Below are 14,748 nucleotides of genomic sequence, written 5' to 3'. Positions count from 1 at the left end.
GATGGAGAGGGAGAGGGAGAAGCAGGCTCTCCACTCGAGCCTGATGTGGGGCTCCATCCCAGCACCCTGGGATCATGACTCAAGCCAAAGGCAGATACTTCCTAGCTGAGCCACCCAGGTGTCCCTGAGAACATCCTTCTTAAGCAGGATTCTAGTCCTCAGTCACCTGCTCAGACCTGCCAGGGCCCTTGCTAACTACAAAGTAAAGATTTAAACTCCCTACTGAAGGCAGCCCTGGTGGCGCAGCAGTTTAGTGCTGCCTGCAGCCTGGGGTGTGATCCTGGAGACCCTGGATTGAGTCCCACGTCGGGTTCCCTGCATGGAGCCTGCTTCTCCCTCTGCCTGTGTCTCTGCCTCTCTCTCTCTCTCTCTCTCTCTCTCTCTGTATGTCTCTATGAATAAATAAATAAAATCTTTGAAAAAAAAATAAACTCCCTACTGAGAAGTTTGAAGCCCTCAGGGGTCTGGAACTTCTCCTACCTCGTCTTCCATGGCCCTGGTCAAACCAGGGCTGTCTGCCACACCTGCCTGCCATCCTACCTGTACCCACCTGTCTCAGCAACATCTGACCTACTTTCTGTGAGGAAAGTGGACTCATCTATGAATGGGGGAGCATAAGTAGACACAGCCTCATGAAGGGCAGCCCAGCATCACCCATCAAAACCCCTAAGTGTGCAGGCAGCTCCCATCCAGTGATTCCACTCATAGAAGTTCATCCTACACATTGCCAAACATGATTAAACCTATTCCCCCTGCATTCTGTATATGTAGCCTCACAGCAGACACCTTAGGACAGGCCCTATCCCCCTATTCCTTGGTCCCACACAGAGCTTTTATACTGGGTTGAACTGTGTCCCCCCCAAAAGATCTGCTCACGTTCTAGCCCTGGAACCTGTAAATGGGACCTAATTAGAAATGGGTCTTTTCGAGCATGACTGAGTTCAAATGAGGTCATCAGGGTGCACTCCGATCCAAAGTGACTTGTGCTCTTTTGAGAAGAGGGAAATTTGGACGTACACAGGGAGGAGGCAGAGACAGGAGTGATGCGTCTACAAGCCAAGAAACACAAGGATGCCAGGAGCCACCAAAAGCTGGAAGATCCTCCTCGAGGGCCCTCGTGGGGAACAAAGCCCTGCTGATGCCAGGACTTGGGCCCTATGACCTCCAGGCCGCAAGAAAATAAACCCCTGTTCTTTTAAGCCACCCAGTCTATGGTCACTGGTTCTGACAGCCACAGGACACTCTACTCACACTAAAGGGGGCTTCACTCCACCACAGAAGACAGCAGCGATAGAGGTGAGCCCCATAGGACCTGCGGTGTGGTGGCTGCAGCCAGAGCTGACACTCAGCTCCTGCGTCCCCAGCCCGGCCATCGCTGGCCAGGCCTCCTCACAGAGGGCTGACCACTGTCCCTACCATTCCATAGGCCCCCAGCATGGGGCCAGCCTCTCTGATTCTGACACAAAAATGTCCCTGCTAAAACATAACACTGCAGCCTGAGTTCCATGGTAACTGGGGGGTGGGCAGGGTCCCCTGATCCAACAGTGAAAGCTCAAATAGCTCTCTGAGGTGGAAGGCAGCAGGCAGCACCAAGCACAGCCAGATTCCCTGGACAGATAAAGTCCTCTTGGGTTGTCCACCTGCACTAAAGACAGACAAAACCACCAGGCCTGCTGGTGTGGTCCAGGTAGGGGCCTGCAGAACAGCCAATGTGGTAAGGACACCTCACAGATTGTGCCAAAGGTCCCTGAGCCTTAGGCTCAAACCAGAGAGGGAACGACAGCTGTCCTGAACAGGGATGACCTGGGGTGCTTCCGCCCTGACCAAACACAGAAGTAGCTTTAGAGCTTCCTTTGTGCTCAGCACAGGGAGCAGCCACCTTGGCAGGGAGACAAGGAAGAGCAGGCACTGCCGTCCCCAGCAGAAAAGAAGCTGCAGGGCTGACCACGGGGTGGTCTAGGGCAGGGGGCTGGTTCACACCAGGCACCCTCGATCATGGCACATGTGAACACCTCATCTTTTTAGGGAGGACCCTGCCAATCAGAAGCCTAAGTGACACCGTTGATCCTCTCCAATTTACTGCCTAAGAAGGTTCCAGCAAAGTTGCTTTAACCCCGGCGCCCCCACCACATCCCCTAGAAGAGGCAAGGGTGGAAAAAGTCCCTGGGGTCTTTCAGGCCCCAGAGCAGGGGTAGGAGGCGCCAACCACACCCAGACCCCAGGCTCACCTTTTAGTTGGGACAGGGAAACGAACCAGGAGAAGACTCCGAGTACAGGCAGCTGAGCAGCACCCGCTGATCCCAAGAACCCAGAGCACCCAGAGGCTGGGCAGGCAGGAAGCACAGCCAGGTCCCGCACAACCCCAGAACCCCACTGGCAAGGGTAAGGGAAGCGGCAGAAGCAGCAAGGTTGCCAGGAAATGCAGGTTCCATCATCCCTGGGGCTCTAGCCAGGAGGGAAGGGGGGGGTCATGCAGGGGCTGGACTTCCTGGCCCAGCTTCAGTCCCACCCAACATCCGGAGAGAGCAAGAACTGGAGCAGGCACAGCTGTCCTCGGCCCCATGAAGCCAGACAGCCCACCGGCTGGACACAGGAGCCGCACGCCCTCTACCACCTGATCCCTTCACGGTGCCCCCAGACAGACTCTCTGCTACAGGCTTCCCGAAAGAGAAGAAGGGGCATGTGACTGGCGGTACCTGCTCAACTGGGAAGCCATGCCCGCGGTTCGTCCTGGGTCCCCGAGAGAAGCAAGGGGGTTAGTGGTAGCCACGTCACCCCCCTCTTCCCCTCCAAAAGCACCGTCCCAACTCCCCGCCACACTAGGCTGCCCAACTGAACCAGGAAGAGGCTGCCACACCAATCCGAGGAGTCTACTAAAAGCTGGTTGTCATAGAAATCTCACTTACAAATAATGACAGTGGAGAAGTGCCTCTCTGAGCCCTTCGGCGACATCAAGAAGTCACAGGAGCGGTCTCTCAGAAGCCTCTGGGAGGCCGAAAGACGAGGGGAATGCCTGCCCGGACTTTCTCCAGGGTCTCAGGACAGAGTCAGACTCACGGTGAGGGGTCACATCAGGTGCAGAGCCCAACATCCTGCCCAGAGGGGCTGGCATGGGACACCTGTCCCCAAGACTACCTCCTAAGGCTCTAGGGGCCAGGTGGGCCACCAGAAGGGAAGCAGGTAGAGGAAGAGCCAGCCTGCCAGCCCCAGCTCTCCCCTGGCTGACACTGCTGCCCTCCCACCACACAGACCTGCCTCCCCGCCTCTCGTGGTGCCAGGCCACCAGGGACAGACCTTCCGTTTGCACTTGGTGTTGGGGGGAAAGAAGGCAAGCCATCAGAGTTGCCGAGGAGCAGTTGGCAGCCCTGTTAGAGGAGGCTGGATGTGTAATTACTTTCCTTGTGTTTAAGCGCAAGTGTTTCCTTGTGCTTCTCCAGGAATTCTGCAATCAGGGGCCAGGATGGCTGCCATGAATGGTTGAATCTGCCTGCAAGCCACCTGAGGGCACCCTGCCTAAGAACTGTCAACCTGGCTTGGCTCCTGGGCACAGGTCCGCCTTGCCCTGTGCAGCAACTCTGGCAGGTACTGTGCTCAGGAGGTCAACTTAGGACCAGCGAGGTCCAGGCAAACTCAGCCTGCAGCTTCACTCACCAAAGGCCCAGCATGTTCCCCGCTCCTGGTGGCCTCCCTAAAATACAAATTACTCCTAAAGGTACATGTGCTACTGTCTCAAGTCTTCCCACTTCTCTGTGAGAAGAGACAGAAGCAAAATTCCAGATTTTGGCCTGGGGCCATCCTGTTCACTGAGATGTCCCCCATACCTGGCACCATGCAGGACACAAAGTGCCATGAAAAGGTGTCAAATCAAAGAGAAATAGAGTGGATGGAGGCCACCACCCCGCCCACCCTAGGTCTCCTCTGGTCAGCTGGGTGCTCAGGCTGTGTGCACCTGGTCATCATCCTGCCCCTCCTCCTGCCTTCCCTGCCTAGAGAAGCCTGGGCCCACTCCCCACCCCTGTACCAAAAGGCCAAGAGCATTGCCCCCACACGCCGCTCAGGATACAGACCAACACAGTGGGTTCTGGGTGCCCTACATAAGAGGGCTATGCTCTGGCTTTGGTCAAGCCTATCTATCACCTACAGGCTGGAGAAAAGGCCCCCAAGGCCACCAGTGCAAGCACCACAGCTCTTCCCACCCCATATCCACCACCAGCGCCCCCTCCAAGCACCTCTACCCCCAGCCATCCCGCAGTTGTCTTACAGCTTGGCCTTCTCCCTAAGACAGGCCTCTTCAGCTCCCTTCCTAAACACCTTTAGGGATGTGCCTCGCCGCAGCACAAGCATGGTCTCTGTTAGTCCCTCTCGGAGCCGCAGCCAGATGGGATCCAGAGGAGGGCTTCAACCCAGATGCTGTGCCCTTTGGACTTGGTCCCTTTCATCCATGCAGGCATTGCCGCCTCCCTAAGCAACACTGACTTCTCTCTCCCCCTTGGTCCCAACCCTGGGTCTTCTGGGCACACTGCTCACTCCAAATAAGGTGAGGCCACCCCATCATCCAAACACTGCATGTGTCCATGACCTTTTCAAATTCCCTAAAATCACAGCAAACTGGAGTCAAGAAAAGATGCTGGAAATGACTTGGTTCAAGCCCCAACTTCTACCTGTGTGTAAAGCTGGCATGCAGAGGTGAGGAGAGAGGCCCCAGGCCTGTATCACACAGACCTGGGACACATAGCATTTGGCTCCTTTGGGGTGGTGTCCTGGGAGGGTGATGGGCCAGGGGAGACGCAGCCTCTGCACACTGCAAGCCCTACTGTCCTTCCTGTCAGAACACCACCCCAGTGATAAAGCAATGACTCACACACGGACAAGAACGGGGTGCAACTTGCCCCACCATGTTATTTCTCAATTATGGAAAGATCATTAAAACGCTACAGGACTGGCTTAAAGAGAAACGATTCTCACCGGAGCACCCAGGGAATCCCGAGTGATACATCTCTGATGGAGAGGCCAGCTGGCACCAGGCCGGGGATGCACAGCACGTGGTGCAGAGATGCTGGGGGGCAACGTGCAGAGAGGTAAACCCACATCAGCGACTGAGAAAACGCTAACCTAGAGAAAAGCTTTGAGACAATCCACAGAGTGAAGACCCAAATGAAGTTCTCTTCCTATTGTCATCATGAGAGGAAAGACATTTTTCAGATTTGGAACGATCCATGGGAACGACAGGCAGGGTCAATTACTTAACACCTGAATACGTGGATACACCCTAGGCCAGTAGAGCTAAGGTCTTTAAAAAAACAAAACAAAACAAAACAAAAAACAAAAAAACCCAGCAGAGACATGCAATGAGGGAAATCTGCAGGAAATGACACAGCCAAGAAAAATACCTGCAAGTCCACCCACAACTCGATCATATCAGCGATGACGGTGCCTCATCTGCCCGGTCCTGCAGCACGCTGGTTCAAGTCGGTAACAGATCTGTCCACAGGGAGCAATCCTCTCTTATCAGCCTTATGAGTAAATAATTACAAAGTGAGATAACCATAAGGTGGTTTGTTATGTCCTAAATTATCCAAGAATCATTTGAAACGATAAAACCAGACGTCCGGAAAGGTTCTCAGCAACACTATCCTAACAGCCAAAAGAGGTGGGAAGAGCCCAGGTGCCCATCACACAGAAGCAGATGAATGAAGGGCCGTCTATCCACAGGATAGGATTTGACTACAGACAGGAATCGAGTACTGATGCACACTACCACGTGGGAGAATCGTGAAATCACGACACTGAGTGCAAGCAGCCATCACGAAAGACACAGTTCCATGGATGCAAAGTATCCAGAGCAGGCCAACCCATAGAAGAAAGCCACCTGGTGGCTGCCAGGGCCTGGTGGAGGCAAACGGGAAGGGAGAGCTAAAGAGCACAGTGCTACTCGGTAGAGGGTGGAGTGGGTGGGTGGTGTTCTGGAATTAAATCACAGTGACAGCTGCACAACCTTGTGAACACACCAGGAAACACAGAACTACCCTCAAGAGTGAATGAACCCACGGGATGCGAGGTATAGCACAATACAGCTGTCCTGAAAATACCTAGGGGCAGACAGCTGTGGGGAAATAGGCCCACTCCTCCACCTCCAGAACCCTCTGCCTCGACACGGCCTCGAAACACTCTGGCTCAGGATAGGGCTCCCAGAATTTAGCCCCTAGGAAACCAGGCACAGCTGGACACAGCAGCAGCTTCAGGGCTTCTGAGGTACCCCCAGCATCTCAGCACCAGTTCTATGCCTGCAACCCCCAGAAGAGATGGGAAGGAGGCCGCACTAGGAGCCCTACCCGCCCAGTGCAAGCCAGTACCACCACAGCACTGATCAAAGCCCTTTTTCATGCCCGCAGGGCATCGGCAGTGAAGCCCGCAGTGGGCAGATGAACAGGCCCTGAGGACTTCTCCAGAATAACCGAGAGCATGGGCTAGTTGCCACTGTGGCCACCCTGAGTCTCCCTGTGCAGGGGTGCTCAGACTCCCCTGAATGTTAAGGAGGATGCCACTGAAGACAGTCAATGGCAATGGCTCTGGGGTGACCAGGATTCGACAGAGAAGGGAGAAAGGTGAGAGGGGAGCGACTCAGCCTCTACAACCACAGCCCCGCCCAACACACCAGGCATCAAACAGCCCATCCATGGGGCACAACCCATAGACCACACTGGCAGGTTCCCACAAGAGGCAGTAAGGAAATGCCCACCACAAGTGGGCCCAGGAGACACAGTCTCGGGTCTGGTCTTGGTTCTGTCATACCTGCCACTGTCCCGAAGTCAGCCATCATACCACCAGGGTCTGTTTTTCACCTGTTACATGGAGCTGAGTGCAGAGCTGAGAGCTCCTGGAAGCTGTGGCACTTTTCCTTGTCACCTGGCCAGAAAAAGGCCTGGCTCCTGCCCCTGGCCAGCTGAAGAAACCAACCAAGACACAGTTAAGAGAATAAAGAGACAAGCCAAGGACTGGAAGAAAATATCTATAAAACACGTATTTGATGAAAGACTTTTTTTTGTTGTTTTGGTTTTTTTGTTTTGTTTTTAGATTTTATTTATTTATTCCTGAGAGAACACAGAGAGAGACATGGGCAGAGGGAGAAGCAGGCTCCCAGCAGGGAGCCTGGTGCAGGACTCTATCCCAGGAACCCCGGGATTACGACTTGAGCCAAAGGCAGACGCTCAATCACTGAGCCATCCAGGTGCCCCCTGATGAAAGACTTGTATCCAAAATATAGAACTCTTAAAATTCTACAATAACAACTCAATTTGAAAATGGGCAAAAGATCCAAACAGACACTTCATGAAATAAGACATACAGATGCCAAATAAGCACATGAGAAGATGCTCAGCTTCATAAATCAGTAGAGAATTGCAAATTAAAGCCACTACACACATATTAGAATAGCCGAAATACAGAACACAGACAAAATACCAAATGTATGGAGGCTGTGGAGCCCAGGAACTCACTCACTGATGGGAATGCAAAAACGGTGCAGCCACTGTGGAAGATAGTTTGGAATTTCTTACAAAATTAACTCCACTCTTTAAGTGTATTCTATTCTATATTCTATCAGTTACATAAAAATATATGTAAAAATTTAGTAGGTACATGAAAGCAATTAAAGCAAAATCAAGTAAAAAAAAATATTGTTGGGTAGGCTGGACTAAGAGTATCAGTAATATGTTTTCCAGAGATGCAAAATCCTCAACACAATATTACCAAACCAAATTTAAAAATATATTAAAAGGGTCAATAAGCACGATCAAGTGGGATTTAATCCAGGGATGCAAAATGATTCAATACCCACAAATCAATCAATATGATACACCATATTAACACAATGAAGGAGGGATCCCTGGGTGGCGCAGCAGTTTGGCACCTGCCTTTGGCCCAGGGCACGATCCTGGAGACCCGGGATCGAATCCCACGTCGGGCTCCCGGTGCATGGAGCCTGCTTCTCCCTCTGCCTATGTCTCTGCCTCTCTCTCTCTCTCTCTCTCTCTCTGTGACTATCATAAATAAATTTTAAAAAATTAAAAAAAAAAACACAATGAAGGATAAAAACTGAATGGTCATCTCAACAGATGCAGAAAAAGCATGTGACACAATTTAATATCTATTTATAATAAAAACTGTCAAAAAAGTGGGTATACAGGGAACATACCTCAACATAATAAAGGTCATATATGACAAGCCCACAGCTAACATCATACTCAACCATGAAAAGCTGAAAGCTATCCCTCTTAGACCAAAAACAAGGCAACTCTCACCACTTCTATTCAACACAGTACTAGAACTCCTAGCCACAGCAATCGGGTAAGAAAAAGAAATAAAAGGCATTAAGATCAGTAAGGAATAATAAAACTGTCCCTATTTGCAGATGGCATGATACTATATAGAGAAATCCCTAAAGAATCCACCAAAAAGGGGTACCTGGGTGGCTCAGTGATTTGAGCATCTGCCTTTGGCTCAGGTGGTGATCCCAGGGTCCGATGAGTCCCACATCGGGCTCCTTGCAGGGAACTTGCTTCTCCCTCTGCCTATGTCTCTGCCTTTCTCTGTGTGTCTCTTATGAATAAATAAATAAAATCTTTTTTTTAAATAATAAATAAAAGAATCCACCAAAAAACTATTACTACTAATAAGTGATATCAGTAAAGTTTCAGAATACAAAATTAACATACAGAAATCTGTTGTATTTTTATTTTTATTTTTTTATTTTTTTTTTCTGTTGTATTTTTATACTCTAATAATGAACTAGCAGAAAGAGAAATTAAGAAACCAATCCTATTTGGGATGCCTGCCTTGCTCAGTGGTTGAGCATCTGCCTTTAGCTCAGGCCATGTTCCCAAAGTCCTGGGATAGAGTCCCACATCGGGCTTCCCACAGGGAGCCTGCTTCCCTCTCTGCCTCTGTCTCTGTCTCTGCCTATCTCTGTGTCTCTCACAAATAAATAAATAAAATCTTAAAAAAAAAAAAAAAAAAAGGGAATCAGGGCAGCCCCGGTGGCCCAGCAGTTTAGTGCCATCTTTGGTCCGGGGTGTGATCCCGAGACCCAGGATCGAGTCCCATGTCGGGTTCCCTGCATGAAGCATGCTTCTCCCTCTACCTGTGTCTCTGCCCCCCCCCCTCTCTCTCGGTGTCTCTCATGAATAAATAAATAAAATCTAAAAAAAAAAGGAATCAAAGCCACAGTGAGATGCCACTTCACACCCACTAGGCCAGGACAGCTGCAACCCAAGAGGCAGATACCTAGCACTGATGTGGAACCCTCTGGCACTGCTGGGGGAGGGCAACAAAACAATGGCCAGGCTGGATAACACCTGGCAGCTCCTCCAAAGCTTACCTCTAGAGTAACCATAGGACCCAGCAATTCCACTCCCAGATCAACTAGTTTTACTCATACCACCTCTGACATCTGGTGTGCGGGGTTTTTTTTCTGGCTGCGTGTCCTACAACTCAATGCAGTCCTGACGCTAACCGCCCAGGGTTAGTGCAGATCCTATGTTCAAGGGCTCAATTGTCCTCACCTTGATGCCAGTCCAAGTCCCAGGCCACCTGCACTTCAGAAAAACTGGCTCTATATATGGAGTTCCTACAAAAACCTCCTCCAATTGGATAATGTGCTGGAGCAGCTCACAGGACTCAAGCAAACACTTTATTCCTATTTACCAGTTTGTTATAAAGCATATACAGCTCAGGCATAGCCAAATGGAAGAGACTCATAGGACATGACACGGAGTGGGAGTCCGGCACACCGCCCTTTCCAACACCTCCATGTGTTCAGCAACCTGGAAAATCTCCAAATTCCACTGCTGGGGATTTTTATGGAGGTCCCATTATGGAGGTACTGGTGATTAACTCAACTTCCAGCCCTCCCTCCTCCCACATCCAGGTAGGAGGTAGAACTGAAGGTTCTGACCCTCTAGCTATGCCTGGGCCATCCTGGCTACTGGCCCTCATCCTCAAGCTATCTCATGGGCTCCCAGCCACCACTCATCTCAACAGCACACCAAAGACACTCTCATACAGGAAGTTTCAAGTGTTTTAGGAACTCTGTGCCAGGACCCAGGGAAAAAGATCAAATATATATTTATTAAGCCACAGTGGCTATATACTCCAGAGAAATAAAAACATACGCCCACACAAAGACTTGGACAGGAGTGCACATAGCAACATTATAGATAGCAGCCAAAAGGTGGAAATGCAGCAATGTCCATCACCTGATGAATAGATACGTGAAATACGGTATGTACCCCTACAGTGGATGATGAAGGAAGCACGGCACCTGCTACAACCCAGATTATCCTTGAAAACAGGATGCTCAGTGAGAGAAGCCACACACAAAACACCAGATGGCACAATTTTACTTATTTGGAATGTCAAAAGACAAACCGATAGAGAAAGAATAGAGATTAGTGAGTGGAGGGGATTTAATAAATTAATAAAAAATTATTAAATTTATAAAAAATAAAGCCTCATTTAGAACAGAATCGACAGGCCAGCAGGGGGCGCTCTCACACCCAACTGGTCAGCTGCAACCACATCTGGAAGAGAGGTCTCCACAGGTCCTCACCACATCACTCCTGCCCGACCACCCCAGTACCCCTGCGGAGGAAGAGAGGCGCTCAGGTTCAGGCATCAACTCAGCCAGTGAGAGACTGTCACAATGCAGCCAATGAGAAGCCACCACACTTCCACCTCCCAGTCTGCTCCAATGGACTTTTAGTTTACAACAGCCCTCCCAGCTCCCCCTTCCCTCTATAAAAGCAACCTCTTTGTTCTCCAGACTTGCCAGTGGTTTCACAGTAGCTTGCTTGACGCGGGTTGTCATTCTCTGCTATTCCCAAATAAACCTATTTTTGCTGGTGAGGTTGTACACTTCAGTGAGTGAGTCATAGAGAACACGGGTTACGTGTCAGGAGAGCTGGTACAAAGTAGGGGGGTAATACATCCACTGAACAAAGTTTCTGTAAAAGTTTGAAATAAACACAGGAAGGCCCCGGAAAGCAGCACAAGGTGATGCTGCTGAAGATAAGCCCACCACGCAAGGACAGCTCCCCCCGCCCTGTACAAACCTGTTGGTCCAAAATTTCAGCTTGACCCCTTCCCTGCGGGGACAAGCAGAATGCACACATCCCCAGACTGCTTAGCAGTGCGTGCCCAGAGAGTGATGAGCCGGAACAGCTGTTGGCAGGCACAGTGCTTCAATCTCCACACCTGCCTCAACCCCTCCAAGGTGCCAGCTGCCCAGAGCCCGGAGCCCACCAAACCTGAAAGCCCATGTCCTCCAACAAAGCCTGGCAGGTTTCAACTGGTCCCTGGCAGAAAAGCATGCTAGATCCTCCACTCCAGATGAACATGTGAGTGGGTATGCTCCATCAAGCAGTTCACTGAACACCCAGCACTCAATTGATTAACAATAAATCCTGAGTCATGTGACCCAAGGCTCAGTCTGCCCTACGAGCTGGACACCAAGAGTGGAAGATGCCACTGCAGTGGGCACAGAAATGTCCCTGTCACCCTACCCTGGAGTGACACAGGCTCGAAACAGCAGATCAGACCTGGTTACAAAAGCCTTCGTGGAAGCGCAGCATCTCTCCCCAGGACGCTGGGAGCTCCCAGGCCCCAGATGCTCCCAGGTCGCTGCCTGCCTGGCGAGCGCACGGAGGCGGAGAGCATAGACAAGCAGCTTCATTTCACAACAAGTTTACCCAGCTGCCAGCACAGGGCTTGCTAGCAGCCTCCACTCCCGTTTCGCCAGCAGGCCTGACCAGCCCAGAGTCCTCCCTACAGGAATGCAGGTCTCCCTCTCCCGGTGGCCTCCTCCTAGGACCGCCCTTCCTCTGTCCACGGTCAAACTGGCACTTCTGCTTCCGGAAGCGTCTCACAGGATGCTTCTCTACAACCCCAGTGATGCATGGAATTCATGACTCGGGCCCTGAGATCATCGAGCTTGGCTCTCTCCTGAGCAAATGAGAGAGGGCGACAACAGGGCCACAGCCTGTCTGTGGAGTAGCAGCATGACCACTCATAAAAGGAAAACCCACTGGATGGAGTCAGTAGGTTAGAGGGGAAGCTGTGCCACTCCACAGCAATCACAGATGCTGACAAAAGAAGCTTCCAGGAAAGAATCCTCAGCTGAAATCTGGTGCATGCTGCCTCTTCCACAAGAACGCAGCCACCCCTGCAACTGAGCCAGGGAAAGGCCACCATCACCTGGAGCCCTTGCTCCTTTCTGGTGGACATCCATTCCTTCCTCTCAGGCTCCCCCCTCTGCTCCCTGATAACCCTCCCCCTTCTGTCTGTTGGACTTGCCCACGGTTTTACCACAGCTCGATTGTCCCAAATTGCAACTCTCTGCTCTTTCCAAATAAACCCATGTTTGTTGGTAAAATAACTGACTTTTGTATTTTTAAGGTTGCCATTCTTTGGGGATCAGAAGTGGGATGCAGGGGCAACCCTAGCAACCCTGAGGCCAGTAGACACACAGGTGGCAGTGCCCCCAAAGCCAGCCAGGAGGGCTTGCCGCTTCCTTGCTGACCCTGGATTGTGAAGGCAAGTTTTCTCCCACATTTCAAGTACTGCTGTCTTTGTGTTTGAGCTTGCCTGACTTCATTCAGGATCTATTTTTGGGCTCTGACCTTTCAGTGAGTACTCACTTATCTGCCCTCTGGTCTGATTTCTGTTCCTGTTCTTTTTTTTTTTTTTTTTTTAATAATTTTTTAAAATTTATTTATGATAGGCACACAGTGAGAGAGAGAGAGGCAGAGACACACACAGGCAGAGGGAGAAGCAGGCTCCATGCACCGGGAGCCCGATGTGGGATTCGATCCCGGGTCTCCAGGATCGTGCCCTGGGCCAAAGACAGGCGCCAAACCGCTGCGCCACCCAGGGATCCCTGTTCTTTTTTTTTATAAATTATTTTGACTTTTTAGTTGTTTTTTTTTTTAATCTTTTTTTTTTTATTCATGATAGTCACACAGAGAGAGAGAGAGAGAGAGAGAGAGGCAGAGACACAGGCAGAGGGAGAAGCAGGCTCCATGCACCGGGAGCCCGACGTGGGATTCGATCCTAGGTCTCCAGGATCACGCCCTGGGCCAAAGGCAGACGCCAAACCGCTGCGCCACCCAGGGATCCCTCTGTTCCTGTTCAAACTGTGTTGTGTAGGAATTTTTCTGTGTGCTCTAGAGACAAACCTCAAGGAGATGGGGTCCCCATCATCAAAACTGGGGGTGCTGTCCCCCACTTCTGGGACCACAGTTGGTTTTATGTTTAAAAACTATAATCCCTCCTCATGAGCATTTTTTTTATGAGCACTTTTTTTAAAGATTTTATTTATTTACTTGACACAGAGAGAGAGAGCACACACACAAGCAGAGGGAACAACAGAGGGAGAGGGAGAAGTGGGCTCCCCACTGAGCAGGGAGCTCAACACGAGGCTTGATCCCAGGACCCCAGGATCATGAGCCGAAGGCAGATGGTCCTCCGACTGAGCCACCCAGGCACCCCCCTGCCATGCACACTTCTAACTAAATGGACCAACTTAACCGAATGTAATTTAGAACTTCTATGGCCATTATGGGAACTTTTAATCTCCCCAAACTTACTTTCTCAAACTAAACTGGACAGCCATGGCTCTAAAACCAGGACACCTACTGGTATCAGTACTTTGAAGGTCTAGAACATTATCAGGAATCTAGAAATGCTTCTGCAAAATACACTTTCTGGACGTGATTCTTGATCTCAGGGTCATGAGTTCAAACCCCACAATGGGAGTAGGGTTTACTTAAATTAATAAATAAAATCTTAAAAAAAAAAAAATGGACACAGAGGCTCCTGAGGTCTCCTCTTCCCTTTCCCATCTTCTCTGTCTCAGGACATGCCCCAACCACATCCAGGGTCCCACCACCTCCTACCTTCCTCTTCCTCTGAGTCTCTCTTGAACCTATTAAAATGTGCCCCTTTGAGACACCTGGGTGGCTCAGCAGTTGAGCGTCTGTCTTTGGCTCAGGGCCTGATCTTGGTCCAGGGATTGAATCCCACATCGGGCTCCCTGCGAGGAGCCTGCTTCTCCCTCTGTCTATGTCTCTACTTCTCTGTGTCTCTCATGAATAAAAAAATAAAATCTTAAAAAAAAAAAGTGCCCCTTTAAAGGTAAGTCTTAGGATCCAAATAAAGCCCATATTTCTTACCTTCTCAGACTAAGGCTGAATTCTGACCCACAATTTGAGTTTCCTAAAGTGACTTGAGGACCTGCAAAGGTAAGCTACAGAATCTTTTTTTTTTTTTTTAAGATTTTTATTTATTTACTCATGAGAGACACAGACAGAGGCAGAGACATAGGCAAAGGGAGAAGTAGGCTCCGTGCAGGGAGCCCAATGTGGGACTCGATCCAGGGTCTCCAGGATCACGCACTGGACTGAAGGCGGCGCTAAACTGCTGAGCCACCCGGGCATAAGCTGCAGAATCTAATAGTCATTCAAACCTTACCAACTTGCTTTCTCAGATTTATATCAACTAGTCCACAGGCTCACAGGTGAGTACCAAGCCAAACATGAGAGGCAACTAGCCGAATGGGAATATCCTGAAAGAAAGAGACCCCCAACTTGCAGCAAGATGCTAGAACACTTGCTGGAAATCTCCATGGGGCAATTATAGCAGCCTGCTGATGGGAACAGAAGTCAGGCTTGCACACAAGACTGGTGAAACCTGTTC

The 14,748-nt window shown here is 50.4% G+C and overlaps 1 protein-coding gene across 2 annotated transcripts in view; it reads right to left on the bottom strand.

Annotated features, from left to right (window-relative positions):
• ACOT7 (acyl-CoA thioesterase 7) overlaps positions 1-14,748 on the bottom strand; it is a 102,087-nt gene that overhangs the window by 74,016 nt on the left and 13,323 nt on the right. The window contains exon 1 of one of the 2 annotated variants that reach the window (XM_077891428.1): positions 11,595-11,743. The exons of the other annotated variant lie outside the window; for it this stretch is intronic. Within the exon in view, the coding sequence (XP_077747554.1) occupies positions 11,595-11,728 (134 nt within the window). The 5' untranslated portion in view covers positions 11,729-11,743. Of the gene's footprint in view, positions 1-11,594; positions 11,744-14,748 lie in introns of those variants that run through there. 2 annotated transcript variants of the gene reach the window in all.

Source organism: Canis aureus, chromosome 3 (assembly GCF_053574225.1).
Source record: "Canis aureus isolate CA01 chromosome 3, VMU_Caureus_v.1.0, whole genome shotgun sequence".
Lineage (NCBI taxonomy): Eukaryota > Metazoa > Chordata > Mammalia > Carnivora > Canidae > Canis > Canis aureus.
Note: the sequence above shows the minus strand (reverse complement) of the source record. Positions and strands in the feature narration are given on the sequence as shown.